At 34.9% G+C, this 18,979-nt stretch overlaps 1 protein-coding gene across 1 annotated transcript in view; it reads left to right on the plus strand.

Moving 5' to 3' along the window:
• LOC137647086 (myosin heavy chain, muscle-like) overlaps positions 1-18,979 on the plus strand; it is a 44,761-nt gene that overhangs the window by 14,025 nt on the left and 11,757 nt on the right. Inside the window, exons 7-16 of the mRNA XM_068380308.1 lie at positions 2-105; positions 552-689; positions 1,322-1,591; positions 3,236-3,406; positions 3,617-3,953; positions 4,634-4,686; positions 6,411-6,498; positions 8,037-8,154; positions 13,741-13,858; positions 14,858-15,331. Of these exons, the coding sequence (XP_068236409.1) occupies positions 2-105; positions 552-689; positions 1,322-1,591; positions 3,236-3,406; positions 3,617-3,953; positions 4,634-4,686; positions 6,411-6,498; positions 8,037-8,154; positions 13,741-13,858; positions 14,858-15,331 (1,871 nt within the window). The remainder of the gene's footprint in view (position 1; positions 106-551; positions 690-1,321; positions 1,592-3,235; positions 3,407-3,616; positions 3,954-4,633; positions 4,687-6,410; positions 6,499-8,036; positions 8,155-13,740; positions 13,859-14,857; positions 15,332-18,979) is intronic.

Raw genomic sequence — 18,979 nt, forward strand, 5'->3', positions numbered from 1 at the left:
GCTTTATGCTGTCTCGGCGAAGACATTTTCGACTACCACTACGTATCCCAGGGCAAAGTCACTGTCCCTTCAATCGACGATGCTGAAGACATGCAGTTTTGCGACGTAAGTTTTTGTGCTTCCTATTCTATTGGTAACAGCATTAGGGGATTCAGCATTATGAAGCTTCATCTGTGGTGGATAATGTGGGAGGTTGGGCTGTGGCACCCTAGCAATACCAGCTGAACTCGGTTGAGTCCATGGTTAGGCTGGAGGAACGTAGAGAGTAGAGGTCCCCTTTTTTGTTTTGTTTCATTTGTTGAGGTCGGCTACCCCCAAAAATTGGGGGAAGTGCCTTTGGTATATGTATGTATATATTCTATTGGTCATATGTGATAAGAATTGCACACCATTGTTGTTTTGAATTTACATAGTGATTATCCTCACCCACCCGACATTTTCTCTCTCTCTCTCTCTCTCTCTCTCTCTCTCTCTCTCTCTCTCTCTCTCTCTCTCTCTCTCTCTCTCTCTCTCTCTCTCTCCCCTTTATTGATTCTTGTTTTTTTTTTCAGGATGCTTTCGACGTCTTAGGATTCTCGCAGCAGGAGAAAGATGATGTATATAGGATCACAGCATCTGTCATGCACCTCGGTAACATGAAATTTAAGCAAAGGGGTCGCGAAGAGCAAGCTGAACCCAATGGACTAGATGTAAGAAACTTTTGATTAGCCTGCAGTATATATATATATATATATATATATATATATATATATATATATATATATATATATATATATATTGTAGATAAGCGCGTGTGTGTGTGTTTGTGTAATAAGATAAAAAAGCTATAGAAAGGCCTAAAATGATTAAGATAATCGAAGACATGTACTACAGAAACTGGACGAAAACTAAGATTTCATTATTTTTATAGATACGTAATGTTGTTTATACTCATATATCAACTATTGGTTTAGATCTGTTGCTTGAAAAAATTCAACATTAGGAGATAAAGAAGCTTTCCAAACTTCTATACTTGTTCAATTATCTATACTAGTTCAATTGAATAAGGGGACTATTTTAGCATCTAAAGCATACCTACAGACAAATGATAAAATTTCTTAGATGGCGATACTTTCTAATAAAAAGAGTTGTACATAGAGAGCCTGAAATAACTGTTAGGTCAATGCTCCTTTTTTCTTTAGATCATGCGGAAATTGAACATGAAAATGGAAAATTTTCAAACAATTCATATAAATGGTTTAATTTATTGTATAAATTAATAAACCTCCCATGGGCTGCTATGGAGCTTCAGTTGTTAAATTTTCAACTGTATTTATTGCAGGCAGGTGAAACTGTCGGTAAGCTTCTGGGCATCGACGGAGAGGAGCTGTACAGGAACCTGTGTAAACCCAAGATAAAAGTGGGCACAGAATTTGTGTCGAAAGGGATGAATATTAACCAGTGTAACTCCTCTGTCGGTGCTCTGGCGAAAGCCTTCTTCGACAGACTGTTCAAGTGGCTCGTAAACAAGTGCAACATCACACTCGAGACTGGCAAGAAGAAGACCATGTTCATAGGCGTGTTGGATATTGCTGGTTTCGAAATATTTGACGTGAGTATCAAAGTTAATATTTTTCTAAGTCATAAAAGCGGTTTGACCAAGGCATTCTGCATACACTTCATACAGATCAGGAATTTTCAGGTACTCTACTATGGTTCCATGACTGTATTCTTCCAGATATCATCATACTCTGGATTACCCCGGTTTAAACCTTCATTGATTTTAGTGATATTTCTTCTTGTTAATAGAATGAGTATTCTCACCTTCATTGGGGGTTTAACTCCCACCCTTACTTTACTTGCTTCAAGTCTCCAAAGTAAGTGCATCAGCTGTGAGGTCTGTTGGTCCTTGAGTAATAGATACAGTTTTGATAAAACGCAAAGTGGCAGCAAGTAAAGCAGTAAATTATATATATGTATATATATATATATACATATATATATATATATATATATATATATATATATATATATATATATATATATATAAAATGTACATGTGGGAGGTTGCCAATCTTAATTTTAGAATAGCATTTGTAGCCCCATTCTTCCCAATTCCTACATCGGACCATATGGTCCAAATTTCATAAATTTTATTATTATCACTGGCTGTCAAATCATTTAGTGTGAATTTACTGGTTACTAAATTTAGAAAGCAGATTTTATTTATGAACAGCTATGATGTCCCCATTTCATTTAACAGATAAGGAATTGGATGAGAAAGGGAACGAGGCTGAAAGAGAGTAGAAGAAATGACACCAGTTATATGGATATTAGATTAATTTTCATAACTGAATAATATTTATAGAAATACATTGATCGTGAAACTATAAGGATTATTCCCTGAAGTTCTTGGTGAAAACAAATAAACTTCGGCTAAAGAAATTAAAGATTGACTTGTCACCTTGTAATATTTTTCTACATCATCCATTTCAAAGGATTCGCAAATTTCACTACCCTTGCCGTTGAATCTTATTTCCATAGTTATGGTTGGAGGATACCTACTACTAACCATCGTTTGACCCATTAGATTAGCGTTTTGTATCTTTTTGTTTTCTTTTTTTTTGGTAATGTATACGGGTATGATTTCTACTTGAACATCTCCAATTTTCGCTTTGTTTGAGCCTCTGCGCAGTGGGTGTCGTGCGATATATGTACTTTTAATCTATCCTTCTATACCATTAAATTATTCAATATAAATAAACTATCAAACTCAGGTGCTTGCAATTTGTTCTGTTATTCTCATGATTTTGGTTCACACTAACTGAATATGCAATAAAACACTCTTCAATTTACGATTATTGTTTACGGTCTTTTAATGATTTTAATTATTGTTTCCACATTATATTTCAAAGAAGCCTCATCACCTGTAAGATATAAGCCATTACATAGTAAACTTGTTCCAGTACAAGCTTCATTTAGACTTCGTTACATGAATAGTAACCCGAAATATGCGTATGATATCAAGTTCGAAAAATCAACTTTGTTCGAACAAGTTTTCTTCTGGCATGTTTGGAAAACAGCTTAAAAAAAGATTGCTGCAGATGCCCCGAAATAACTTTTAATTTACAATTATTTTGTCTATCTTTTTTTTTTTAAACTCGTATTATATTTTCTATTGATTAATTTGCGGAAATTTGGAGTTGTTCTTTTCTTACAATTCTTATATTCTAAACTGCGCATTTTCCCCCGTCAGTTCAATGGTTTTGAGCAGATTTGCATCAACTTCTGCAATGAGAAACTACAGCAGTTCTTCAACCATCACATGTTTGTCCTGGAACAAGAGGAGTACAAGAGAGAAGGAATTGACTGGACCTTTGTAGACTTCGGAATGGATCTACAACCGTGTATTGACCTCTTTGAAAAGGTAAGTTAATTCCTAACTCATATTTCTATTTTTCCCATTGTGAATTAAAGAGGCTGGTAAAACGACGCGATATAAACTAAGTTCATTGTACTTATGGCTTCGGTCTAATCCTATCACCTCTAACAGATCCATTACAATGACCACAAATAGTAAAGCCTACCAACCAAACCTTCCAAAATTCGATTTTTCGCCTTCTCTTTAAAACCCCAGAAACTAGGCATCCTGTCCATCCTGGAAGAGGAGTCTATGTTCCCGAAGGCCACTGATAAAACCTTCGGCGAGAAACTGAACGTGAACCACTTGGGCAAGTCTCCAATATTCATCAAGCCCAAGACTCCCAAACCTGGCCAGGCCGATTCCCACTTCGCTATCGTCCACTACGCAGGCACAGTCAACTATAACCTGACGGGATGGCTCGAGAAAAACAAGGATCCTCTCAACGAGACGGTGGTCGAGCAGATCAAGAAGGCTGCCAATGAACTCGTTGTGTCCATCTTTGCTGATCACCCAGGACAGTCGGGTAATGGAGATTCAGCAGGAGGGAAAAGTAAGTGTATACAGTACATACATATATACTGTATATATATATATATATATATATATATATATATATATATATATATATATATATATATATATATATATATATATATAATGAATACGCCTTCAACTTGCATACAAAACAATCTTTTTCCCGTGTACTCTTTCATTAAAGAATGTAAGAGGATACGTTCAATGATATTGATTTTTAATCTTTTTTTATATGGCTAGTTACCTTTGTCATCATGTTTTTACTTTTCATTTTTACTTTTTAAACACAAGACACTTTTCCTTAAAAAGTCTTATGCCATATGGATTATTTGTGGTCTTGCAATACAGAGTAACATACAAAATATCTTTTTTTTTTTCGTGTTTGGGATAGATAAGGACATTCAGTGGTCAATTTCTCATCTGCCCCATTGACATTTGTATAAGAATAATGAGGAGAATAGATAGTTGGAATTTAGCTACTTGTGTATTTTATTTCTGCGTACCTTAGTAATGATAATCGTCACGAGTTTAAAATATCACCTTATCTCCAATACCTCCTCAATTGTATGTTCAGACATTTAAGAATGAGAGTCCTAATACCAGGAGAGAAATAAAGATATTAAGATAAGTGAATCCTTTGAATGATAATCAAATGGCAAAGACTAAATAGTAATTCTTGTTTATCGTTGCAAACAGGTCTGCGTTCCAAGAAGGCAGGTGGTTTCACCACGGTTTCTGCAGGATATAGGGTAAGTAAATGAAGTTAATCTCGGTTTCCATCGTTCGGGTACATGAACAACGTACTGTGCTGTACAGTACAGTAAGTATCACCGAATGATCTTAGTAGTTAATAATCGGCCTCTAGCTGGAATCGTATGAGCGGTCCATTCAAATGCTGTAAGTTTAGAGGTTTAAAGGCAATTCATAAATGGCAGAGGGAAGGGACAGTGATTCTTCCCTAGCTAGCTGGACAATGTTCTAGCCAGCAGGACAAGGCACTAGAGACTAACCATATATACACATGACCAGCGCCTAAGCTCTTACTCTCTCCACCCAAGCTAGGATCAGAAAGGGCCAGCTAATGGCTGCTGATGATTCAGCAGGTAGAACTATAGTTTCCCCAAACGTCCCATCCTTAGCTCACAAGGAATTTTCCCCAAACGTCCCATCCTTAGCTCACAAGGAATTTTCCCCAAACGTCCCATCCTTAGCTCACAAGGAATTTTCCCCAAACGTCCCATCCTTAGCTCACAAGGAATTTTCCCCAAACGTCCCATCCTTAGCTCACAAGGAATTTTCCCCAAACGTCCCATCCTTAGCTCACAAGGAATTTTCCCCAAACGTCCCATCCTTAGCTCACAAGGAATTTTCCCCAAACGTCCCATCCTTAGCTCACAAGGAATTTTTCCCAAACGTCCCATCCTTAGCTCACAAGGAATTTTCCCCAAACGTCCCATCCTTAGCTCACAAGGAATTTTCCCCAAACATCCCATCCTTAGCTCACATGGAATTTTCCCCAAGTTGCACCTGGGTGCTGAATAGTCTTCTCAGCTCCAGCTCTAGTCCATACAATGCAAGTTTTTAAAATATCAAAATAAAACCAAAAAAAAAAAAAAAAAAAAAACTGTAAATGAATAGATAGATGAAAAAAGAAATGAGTGAAAGCACAATCGAATTTGAATGAGCAATTGAATATAAAGGAATAAAGGAAATTAAAATAACAGAAACATCGGATCAAACATTACTGAATAAATAGAAATTTAAAGAACAAAATGACACAGTCAGTCAATTTTGATTTGCTTCAGAGGCTTGGCTGCGAAACCTAGTCCGTGTAGAAGCATTTAAAATAGAAAGAATTTAATTTTGAAAGTAGTACAAAGTTTAGAAGTCAGCATAGGAAAGCAACAAGGTGAAAGAAGCACATGTTTCTACTGTTCTTTCTCCTTTTATTTTTGAATGACAAGACTTTCGGACAAATTTGTCATTCTTAATTTTAGATTTTTCTTTTTCAGGACGTAATTTTTGTCCTTGATACGCTAATTTTTCTACATATCTTAACACTGCTGGTTCAAATATACTCTTCTATCTTTAGCAAAGCATGTTTCATTTTAAATATAATAAACACAACATTTTTCTAGTATTGTGTTCATCAACAGTTATAGGAAATAATACCAGCTGTTTTATAGGACTTGTCTCACGTGGAAAATTATTTTTTAGCTCATTTTGATTTATCGTTGCCTCATGTTAATAAACCTCAAATTCAAATAATATTAATAACTCTTTTGGTTCACTAATTTGTGCAATAGAGAAGTAAAACTTTTTTTTTTCTTTTTTCATTTCATGACTCATCAGTTTTTTTTTAAACTTTAGTAGGTTTCCCGGTTCCTCAAACCGTAGGAAAGTGTTCATAGTGTACTTAACATATGGGACTTTTTGAAAGTTTATCAACGCAATATATTTTCCTTTGTTTCAGGAGCAACTAGCCAACCTTATGAGAACACTGAATGCCACGCAGCCACATTTCATCAGATGTGTTGTACCTAATGAAACAAAGTCACCAGGTTCGTACAAGCTGTGCTGCCTTTTTTTTCATGACGTTGCATCACGTTGATAAGTCACTTATAGCCATAAAAAGCCTTTGACAGTATTCGGGTTCAATAGTTCAATTTAGGATTTATTACTTTTTTAGTTTTAATGTGTTTTTTTATATTCATGAGACAACAAAGTTGCCCTTTACTGAAGTAGGAAATACTCTAACAGATAAAAGCTATATCTTTTTCATCAATTAATTTTCTTCTTCAAAACTTGGATCATGTATCAAGAAAGACAAATGTTATTTTAAAAATTTGGCTTTTCACTTTGGTCTTTTTTATTATATATAAATTTAAAGTCATCAGAACCAATAAGAATAGGAAATTGATAATTTTATTTCTTTATTGGACTTAAATATACATATCAAGAATGGTGTGGTACTTTTTCCGGGCGTGTGATTTGTAATCATCATTATTTGGTTTTACGAAGATTTTGTTATTTTCACCTATTATCAATTGTAATTTTGCTTTCGTTCAATTTCGTTATATTTTATTTTTCTGTTTACTCTTCAGCACTGCCTGTTTGTCCATTTAGGCAGTTGTTTAAGCTAAATATTATAAGTAATAATATATCCTCTCTCTCGCCCCTTTTATTTTTTATTTTCTATTTTTAGAGAGTTACACACATCCTTTGAAAAAAACATTATTTGCATTAAGTTCCCACCATATCAATATTTTGTGTTCAAGGTACAGCATTCTAAGAGCTCGCCAAAGTCTTAAATGAAGTCAGTTCTGTTATTACTGTGTTCTTGTGTTGCCATTCAAATTATTTCATTAATTCATCTCTTTGATTTAAAGAACAGCCAAGCTTAAAGGTTTAAAGGTTTTAAAGGTCGCTCATGAATGGCAGAGGCAAGGGACAGTGACATTGCCCTAGCAATCAGGGCAATGCCCTAGAGACTGACCATATATTATATGATCAGCGCCCAAGCCTCCTCTCCACCCAAGCTAGGACCAGGGAGGGCCAGGCAGTGGCTGCTGATGACTCAGCAGATAGACCTATAGGCTCCCCCAAACCCCCCTAACCTTAGCTCACAAGAATGGTAAGGTTGCAGACACTAATGGCACTAACGAGTCTGAGCGGGACTCGAACCCCTGACTGGGAAACACCAAGCAGAGACGTTACCAGTCAGGCCACAGCAAGAAAAAAAAGTGTTATCGCAATAAGCACCCCCCAACCTTAGCTCACAAGAATGGTAAGGTTGCAGACACTAATGGCACTAACGAGTCTGAGCGGGACTCGAACCCCCGACTGGGAAACACCAGGCAGAGACGTTACCAATCAGGCCACAGCAAGAAAAAAGTGTTATCGCAATAAGCACCCCCCAACCTTAGCTCACAAGAATGGTAAGGTTGCAGATACTAATGGCACTAACGAGTCTGAGCGGGACTCGAACCCCGACTGGAAAACACCAGGCAGAGACGTTACCAGTCAGGCCACAGCAAGGTAAAAAGTGTTATCGCAATAGCCAAAGTTATTTTTAAATCCTTCTCTCTTTTCTCTGCAGGTGTCACCGATCCGGCCTTGATCATGCACCAATTGACCTGCAACGGAGTGCTCGAGGGAATCCGCATTTGTCGGAAGGGATTCCCAAACAGGATGCTCTACCAGGATTTCAAGCATCGGTTAGTTAAAGATTATTGATACGTTACCCCAGCTCTCTCTCTCTCTCTCTCTCTCTCTCTCTCTCTCTCTCTCTCTCACGCGCGCGCGCATATATATAGTTATCTATTATCTATCTATTTATCTATCTATACATCTATCTACATACACACACACACACACATATATATATATATATATATATATATATATATATATATATAACCGATCTCTCTCTCTCTCTCTCTCTCTCTCATATATATAGTTATCTATTTATCTATTTATCTATCTATCTATCTATATATATATATATATATATATATATATATATATATATATATATATATATACAAAACCTATCTCTCTCTCTCTCTCTCTCTCTCTCTCTCTCTCTCTCTCTCTCTCTCTCTCTCTCTCTCTATATATATATATATATATATATATATATATATATATTATTAAACGCTAAAAAACATGTGACATCAACCATTTTAAGACAAAAAATTCTAGTTTTCTGTATCCATTCTTTTCGTCTGGGATAGAATTTTGATGGAAAATACTGAATTTGTTTTACTGTGCTGCTTTATTTGTTAAATTCTTGCTGACAGCTGTTTCAGCCAATAACCACTGTAATGGCTTTCGTCAGAGCATATTTGTATATAAATCCTTATCTGTATTCAGTACATTCATACAAAAGAAAATTGAAATAAATCTAGATACATGGGAATTCCTATAAGAATAATAAATATGAAAATCTAAAGATATTTCCCACTAATACTCATGAAAATGTTACTGAAGACGCGTGGATTAGCGTTGCCGCCTCGACCATATGCAGCGTGGGTAAATGCAGTGTTGCCATTGTAGCTGCATAGAAATTTCCCAAGCATTTTGTTGTTTTCAAGCGACGTATTATTTCCTTGAGAGTTGACTCTTAGCAGAAAAAGGAGATTCGATTCTAAATGTTGATATATTATTCAAGTATTACATAACAAATCATTATATATATTTATTCTATTTATGGTCATTTTGGTTTAATCATCAAAGCTTAATTGCCAAAATTTAAAACAATTTTACAAGTATGTTTTTTTTTTTCTTCACAAAGAAATGCAGTCATAGTCTGCGTGACTATAGATAGATGCCAGATATCGCCACTTGACTACGTTTTGAGACAAAAAGCCACAAAATGGCATTACTGATTTGGATCCATAATACAGTTTCAAAACTTCAACCGGAGTTCCAGAGACCTTGTGCCGGAGAAAATCTGTATACCCATCACAGTCCCACAACACCATAGTTCAAGGCTTTAAGGCATGTTTCGGAGGTATGGTGCACTAAGTCCAACTGTTGGAGGTGAAGACATTGGTTTGAGGAAACTTGAATGCTCAAAACAGGTTACTGCATCCTGATGGACACTGCTATAGCAATCCTCCTCGTGAACAACTTCTGAGTCCCTAATAAGATAATTTCAAGGAGTTTTTTTTGTCATTATACATCAACAGAAATCTGATATAAGGCTCCATTATTGTAGAGAGCTTGAAGTCTCTCCTAGTTATTATTGTCATGTGGCTGATGTAGCATATGTTGAGGGCTTACACTCTCCTTTGGAACATCTGAATTTGTAAAATACATTGATCTTAGACTCATTAAGTTTTCTGGAGGCATCTTGTGATGATAAATAGTCAAACCTCAAGAGAACCCATGGGTCTAAGTCCAATATAGTTTACAAATTCAGATGTACAGAAGAGGAGTCTAAGCTTCTTAGAATATGCTACATTTGTCACACAATGACAACAATCAGGAAATGACTTCAATCTCAGAGCAATAATGGGGCCATACATCATCATTATGTTAATGCACATGACAAAAAATCTCCATTAAATTATCTTATCAGAGACAAAGAAGTTGTTCGTGAGGAGGATGACTATGGGAGGCTGACGATTGCTGAATTAGTGTCCATCAGGATGCAGCACTTTGTTTTGAACATTCAAGTTTCCTCAGACTATGTCTTCCCCTCCAGTAGGTGGACATTGTGCATCATACCTCCAAAACATGTCTTGAAACCTTGAGCAATGGTGTTGTGGGAGACTGTTGGGAATATAGTAAGGATTTTTCCCTGAAAATGGTCTTTAAAGCTCCAGTTGGAGTACTGAAGTTGTATTAGGGATCTAAATGTTTTTAGTAGCATTTTCATGAGTTTTGTGGGAAATATCTTCAAATTATCATATACATAGGTTTTGTATTTTGAAGTGCTCAGATTTATTTTAATATTCTTTTATGAGAGAGAAGTGCCTCAAAGTCTTCTCCTCGTTTCTATGTAAATATGCCCTGACGAATGTCAATAGTTATTGGTTGAAACAGATGTCGGTAAGAATTGAATAAATGGAGCAGCACAGTACCAAATTTCCTCTTCTCCTTCAAAATTCCATCTCTGACGAATAAAAAAGGTACAAGATGCAGAAGACTAGAGAAGTGTTGTCCTAAGATAGTTGATACTACAATTCTTTACCATTTAATAAATATATGTATATATATATATATATATATATATATATATATATACAGTATATATATATATATATATATATATATATATATATATACAGTATATATATATATATACAGTATATATATATATATACAGTATATATATATATATATATATATATATATATATATACAGTATATATATACTATATATATACAGTATATATATAATTATATATATATATATATATATATATATATATATATATACAGTATATATATACTGTATATATACAGTATATATATATATATATATATATATATATATATATATATATATATATACAGTATATATATATATGTATATATATATATATATATATATATATATATATGTATATATAATTATATATATATATATATATATATATATATATATGTATGTATGTATGTATGTATGTATATATAACATTGTTAAACAACTTAGAGTCAAGTGACAATAGAATGGTGAGAAGGAAAATTTGTCTAGATCTAGGGAAAGAAAGAGATAAACAAATTCTAAAAAGAAATGAACACTCCTGTAATAAGAGAAAAATCTGATGAGATTAATTTGTAATACAAGTTAGCACTCCCAGCTACATGATGAAATGAAAGCAAATGAAGAAAAAATGAACAGTGACTTATCAAAATTTGCATTGGAATCAGCTTAAGAGATAAGTGGAAGAGTTCATAAACAAGTTCAAGGAAAACTACCAGGAAATACCAAAAACCTAATGAAGTTAAGGTTGGAAATAAGGGTAAAAGGCAAGAGAGATGAAGTAGAAATAGGTGAACAAAACAAAACAAATAAACTAAAAACCCAAGACATTTATAAAAACAGTCAGACCAAAATTGAGCAAACATTAAAGAAAGGAAGAAGCATCAAATTGATGATAAAAAGACCTAGAATAGGAAACCAACAGACATTTGCTTTAAAAAAGGAAAATGGAAATGTAAACAAAAGGGATTGACTGATAAAAATTGCTATACAATAGCTATATAAGAAATAACTTTGCCAAAAGAAATAATGAAACACCTTAGCCAGTACCAAAAGTAGCAGTAGAAGTAACGAAAGCAATAAAAGGCATGAAAAGAGACAAAGTACCAGGAGAAGATAGAAGATTGCTTAACAATTGATTTAATAGTAGATGGAGGAGATTTCGTAGCAGTAAAATTATTTGAATTTTACACAAAATGTCTGCAGGAATGCTCTATACCTACAGCTCGGAAACACTTTATCATTTTACTAATTCACAAAAAAGGGAGACAGAAGACCTGAAAATTACCACCCAGTAAGTACTATAAGTAATATATGAAATATTTACAAAGATCATATTAGGCCGAATAGAAAGACAGCTTAACTTTAATCAACCAAGAAAGCAGGCAGGCTTTAAAAGCGGCTATTCAACAGCTGACCATACCCATGTAATTAACTAGCCAATGGAAAAAATCAAATGAGTATGATAAACCATTATGTATGGCATTTATAGGTTGGGAGAATGCTTTCGATTTTGTCAAAACGTCAACAGTAATGAAAGCCCTTAAAAAACATGTAGATGAATCTTATGTTAGAACGTTTGAAGTTATCTATATGGGAAGTACAGTACAATCGTTCTAAAACTACATAAAGATAGTGAGAAAATTCCATTTGAGAAAGAAGTTAGACAAGGAGACCCCATCTCTCCTAAATTATTCACATCATGCCTAGATTAACAACTTAAGATTTGCAGATGACATACAGTAGTTCAATTTAGTGAATCATTGGGCGAATTGCTAAAGGTGATAAAAGGTTTTAATAAAGAAAGCTAAAATGTAGAACTGAAAATGAGAATGAGTAAAACTAAGATAATGTTCAATGAAAATGCAGATACAGCAAATAATGGATTATTAATAAATATACTTACTTAAAACAAACAGTAAGTGTTTCCCCAGGATATGGGACCGAAATAAAAAAAAAAGATAAGCATAGGATGGAGAAGTTTTGGTAAACAAAATGAGATTGTGAAATGCAATAATCGTAAAAGAGAGTATTTGATAAGATGGTCCTACCAGTATTACCTTTTGCATAAAAAACTTGAAGCTTTACTAAAGCCTTAGAACTTAAGAGAGTTACAACTCAAAGACCTATGGAAAGAATGATGATGGGAATAGAAAAAGAAAAGATACTAGAGCAAATCAAAGTGGATGATATTATAACATGTAAGAAAAAGAAATGGACATGACCAGGACATATAATAAGAATGACAGATAATAGATGGACAAGAATAATAACAGCATAGGTCCCTACGGATTGCAAACGAAGCAGGAAAAGCAAGAAGAGACGATGGATTTACAAGCTAAGAAAATTTGCTGGTATAAACAGGCATAGAAAGGCCATGAACAGACGCGTGTGGAAGAACATGTCTGAAGCCTTCGTCCTGCAGTGTTTTAGCAATGGGTGATGATGATGATGACACACGCACACACACACACACACACACACACACACACACACATATATATATATATATATATATATATATATATATATATATATATATATTGAATATTTCAACTGAAGCTAATCAAAATTCAAAATGAGGACAATTACTTGCTGGCTTTAAGTACCAATGGAAGAATCTGTAAGGAAATGACTAATCACTTTTATATCTTTAGATTAGCTCTTACCTGTAATTCTTAACATAAAGTTCACTGGTTCATAAATTAAAATGTTACTGATATTAGAAAGTAGAATATAACAGGTATATCATTCTATATGCAAGGTAACTTATAATCATTCATTCATTATCTTATATTGGGATAGGGATCTGCTGGTAAGATTTTTTTTAATCTCAAGACTATAACCATAAAGAAAATATCTAAAAATTAAGGAAAATTCTACTAAATACGGAGAAAAATAAACAAGAATTTTTAGGAATGGCTGTTGGGAACCTTGGTATTTGTTTGCGAAGGCCATCAAGACAAGGAGATCGGATTGAAACCTTGAGCCTCATCAAGAATTCCTTAGTTTGTCGAGTCTTAAATGGTAACACCCACTATACAGTAGTGTCGTTACTGTAGGATTTTCTTCCCTCTTTTTCTCATAGCTACAAGATTTTGGCCTCGAAGGAGGTCTCGGAGATCGAAGACGATAAGAAAGCCGCCAAAGCTTGCTTTGAAAAAGCTGGCCTGGATGAGGAGCTCTACCGCTGCGGTCACACAAAGGTTCTAAAATTTTCTCGTTTCTGAAGATTGTCACCCTGAGTTAGCGTGTAACGGTTTTGAGTACCCTCTTAGGAACTAATACGCTCTTCCTTGGTCGGTTTTATGTTTTCCCTTTATGTAATGGTAATGTTTATTAGCAGCATCTAATTGAATTACTGATGTACCTTAATGAATTACTAATCTCATTTTCCTCATAGGTATTTTTGTATCAGCCGATCAACTTCAATAGAAAGATTTATGTTATTATAGATTTATTTTTTCTCGTATATTTGTTATTAATTTTACTAACCATGATTTTTCGTTGAGTAATAACCAAACAAACTATTTCTCAAAATTTTGTCCCTATTAAGAACACCTTTGTTTCAGATACTACCAACTCAATCATTTCTACATTCAAAGTTTTTTTTTTATTATTTTATGATTTTTGTTGAATTCTTAAACCACACGTCCATGACAGTGAAAATGGTTATTCTTCGGTTTTAAAAAATGCCCAAAATTTTATCTTAATCGTAAAAGCTGACCGGATAGGTTCAGCTTTCTTCCTCCCTTCCCTACTTAAACCATTTAGGAATTAGATTGACCCTCTATTTACATCCTTAATGAAACAAAGTTTGACTGAACTTCCAAATTATGTGATGCTAATGAACTTTCATTGATGTTAGTACCCACAAGTAGGAGAACGATTAGGTATGCATATATCAATGAACATTTACCATATGCATTTATTGTTCACAGTCCCACCATATATTTTTTTTTTCATATCATGAATAGGCTAACCTACTTTAAATAAGAGAAACAAATCGTAATAAGGTTTTGATATGTAAAAAAAAAAATGTAGGCTATTTCTTGTAAATTTATTTACAGGAAGGTATTTTTATTATCACAGGAACATAATTCGTATTTCGCAGAGTGAAAGTATCAAAGAAAACATATAGAAACACCAACGTTAATTCGTCACCGACCACAACTCGTAATATTAACTATTTTTCCCCCCACTAGGTGTTCTTCCGGGCAGGTGTGTTGGGTAACCTAGAGGAAATCAGAGACAACCGACTTGCCAAAATCATGACTTGGATCCAGTCTTGGATCAGAGGGTACCTCAGCCGAAGAGCCTTCAAGAAGCTACAGGAGCAGCGAATTGCTTTGACGATTGCACAGCGTAATCTGAGGAAGTACCTAGAAATGCGCAATTGGTCCTGGCATCGGCTCTGGCAGAGGGTCAGGCCCTTGCTCAACGTCACACGGGTCGAGGACGAAATTCGCGACCTTGAGGCCAAGGCAACGAAGGCCCAAGAGAATTACGAAAGGGAGATTAAACAGCGCATGGAACTAGAGACGGCTAACGTCACCCTTATTCAGGAGAAGAATAAACTTTTCTTGGCTCTAGAGGCTGCTAAATCTAGCTTGTCTGAATATATGGACAGAGAGACCAAATTACAATCAAACCATAGCGATATGGAAGCGCAGCTGAATGTGAGTACAGTGTGGCATTTTATGTCTTAGCACCTGCACAAGGCGTAAATATTTTTTCTGATTATTTTGATCACTATTGTCTTAACGTCACTATTAGTGAGGCATTATTCTCCCACGGAATTTTTAGAGATTAATTTTAGCATTTATATTGTGTAGGGGTATTGAGTCTATGGGAGCCAGAATCAAATTATCTTTTATTTCTTTTCTGTACATATCACAGACATTCACTTTCATACAATAAAAATTTTACTCTTAATATCAATCTTAATAATTCTAATTACTTGACTTGATACCTATCTAAATCAGTTACGCTATTTATTATATACAATACTCCTTATCAATTAAATCAATGCTAATATAAATACTAAATCTTATATGTATCTACCGACTGACACCACAATCCAAAATATAAAAATATAAGGTGCCATAATACCACGATACCGTTTTTCACTCAGTATGGGATTCTTTATTACACTGACAAATTAAACTCCCAATATAAATAAAACAGAAATTTATCACAATAGCTAATGCACTAATTGGTGTATGTACATCCATCTTTATATTTGCACTTGTAATTCCCAACCGATAGTTCTGCATTCAACATTAATTTTCAATCATCCAAGATAAGAAAAATATTCATTAGTGTCTGCACTCATTTCACTATATAAAAACAAATATTCTGAATATAAGTTCGAGTTCTCTCTGCCAGATTGGTTTACATCATTAGCTTACACATTGTCTCCAATTTCCTTCCGTCCAAGAACATCTGAAGCTTTTCAGAATATCAGTCTGCACACTTTAATACGCATGAAAACGAACTAGCAAATTTATCATTGTTAAACATCTGCTATCGTAAATGTTGCTCGGTTTACAAGAACTCGAGTAAATCCTTTCAGTTTCAGATTATGTAGTACATTATTCAAATAGACCTAGCTTGCAAAGTAAGAAAAAATTGGTGTAAATTTTCAAATGGAAGGCAAATGTAAAACAATACTTTTCAAGTATTACCTCAATAGCCTTGAAGTTGACAATGATACGGTCAAGCAGAAACCGTTGAGGAGAATTGATATAGATTAGGAAGTTTTTAAGTGCTAACAATTTTTATGCTGTATGTTCTAATTCTAAGCACAACGCTACTATTCTCTTTACTGCAATTTTACCCTGAATAACTTGATGCATACGAGATTTAAGTTCTATGTTACTTGAGCAAGTCCCCACGATATACACGACCACCTCGCGAAAAAAATATTAAGTAAAAACACTTCCGTCCAACAATGACCACTGTAGATGGTACTATACAGTAGGTCCTTTGTAGCATCCCATCTGTCTGCTCTGTATCGTGTTAAGCCTTACACTTTTAACTTTATCTCTCTTGCCTCTCTCCACCCGACTGTCCAACTTCTTTGACTGGATTTTGCCTAATTTTCTTCTCTTATTAACGACAAAACTCTTTGTAAGAGCCCTCTGAGTTTCAAGGAATATTACTAATCTTTACTAAACAAGTACTTTATACCTCTAGTAATAATCTATTTGTTTATATGTGTCTACATCTTTCGACCTCATTGATCCACTTTTTCCATCTATTTCTATTCCTTGCATCTTCTTTCCCCAGTCTCACCTTACCCATATCTTTCCTCACCACATCCATATGCTTAGCCCTCTTTTTTTAGTTCGACTTCCTCTCTTCTTATTAGATGGTCTTAGTATCCAAGGCGAGCTTTCTTAGCCTTCTCTTGTACATTACATTCCCCACACATTCTTCTTATATCTTTACTCTCCTTCCTTTCCAGTAGTGACCTTCCAGTAATCCATCTCACCATCCTCATCTCGATTCTTTCCAACAGTCTCTCCTATTTCCTCCTCAAGTTTCTGACCCATATAATAGCACGCGCCTGATAACAGTCTTATAAACCTTCATTTTGAGCTTTAATGGCATTTTCTTGGCTAAAACACTCCCAACTATTTTTTTCCATTTATACCATGCTTCTTTCACTCTGTCTCTCGTTGCTTTCTCAGTACCTCCCTCCTCTGTTATTATTTATCTCAAGTATTTAAACTCATTGTTCTGTTTTAGCACTGTACCATCTTCCACTTAATGTTGACTTCTTCATGTCCTCTAGCTCTGTCTTTTTAGTAATCTTTTTCATACTAAAAATATTTCTTGCAGTTCTTCCTCTTATTTTGTTATAATCGCTGAATCGTCCCAAACATTAGTTCCTATAATTTTTCGATGTTCCTTAATTCTGATGTCAAAGTGTCTATAATGAACAGGAACAAGAATGGACTTGGAGCTGATCCCTAATGGAGGTCAACCCCCACTGGGAATAACTCTTCCTCCCCATATTTTGTCTTTACAGAGGTTCTTACCGCCTCATAAATCATACTAACTTTACCAACTTCTCCAGTACACCTCTTTCTTAAACACCAATAGACTAACCTTCTCGGTAACCAGTCATATGCTTTTTCAAGATTCATAAAACCAAATTTAACTACTTTCTTCTAAATACTTTTCTTGGACCTATCTTACTATAAAATAACATCCACTGTGCTCTTTCCTTTCATTAACCCAAACAGCTGCTCATGTACGAGGGCTGTTAAAAAAATACGCGGACTGACGTCATAAAGCAAAAAGTACTTTATTTAGAAGTTACAAGTTGGGTCCCCTTCAAAATACTTTCCTTTTCAATGCACGTACTTATTCTGTGTTTCCACTTGTTGAAACATTCCTGGTATGCTTCTTTTGTAATGTCCTTCAGCTCCTTTGTTGCATTTGCTTTAATCTCGGGAATCGTTTCAAATTTTCTTCCTTCCAGGAGTCTTTTGAGTTTGGGAACAAGAAAAAAATCACAGGGAGCGAGGTCAGGTGAGTAGGGGCGTTGGGGAAGAACAGTGATCGATTGTTTAGCCAAAAACTCACGAGTTCAGAGAGCTGAATGAAATGTGGAGGAGTGGCGATTGGTTTTTCCACCATGACAATACTCCAGCCCATTCAGCCCTCAGAACTCTTGCGTTTTCGGCCACACACTCAAGTCACTGTTCTACCCAAACACCCCTACTCACCTGACCTTGCTCCTCATGATTTTTTCTTGTTCCCAAAACTCAAAAGACTCTTGAAAGGAAGAAGATTTGAGAAGATTCCCAAAATTAAAGCAAAGGCGACGAAGGAGCTGAAGGCATTACAAAGTAAGCATACCAGGAATGTTTCAAGAAGTGGAAACACCATCGAGATAAGTGTGTGCGTTGGGAAGGAGAGTAATTTAGAGGGGGGCTAGTCCTGTAACTTCTAAATAAAGTACTTCTTGCTTTATGATGTCAGTCCGCATATTTTTTGAACAGCAGTCATTTAGCTATCAACTCTCTCAACTTCCTTCTACTATTCTTTTTAGTATCTTGAATACAGTTTCCAAAACCTTAATTCCTCTTTCGTTCCCACATTTTAACATGTCTCCCTTTTGTTTATACAATTTGATAATTCAACTATCTATTCCTGTCACTTAGCATTTTGTCTACATCCCAGATACTTTCCAATAGTGTGTGTACCCACTCTTTGCTTAGATATCCTAAGGACTTTATAATTTATATTGTTAACTCAAACTTTCCTGCAGCTCTATGTATTTTTTCTTTCTTTATAGCATTCTCAACTTCACT

Source organism: Palaemon carinicauda, chromosome 1 (assembly GCF_036898095.1).
Source record: "Palaemon carinicauda isolate YSFRI2023 chromosome 1, ASM3689809v2, whole genome shotgun sequence".
Classification (NCBI taxonomy): Eukaryota; Metazoa; Arthropoda; class Malacostraca; order Decapoda; family Palaemonidae; genus Palaemon; species Palaemon carinicauda.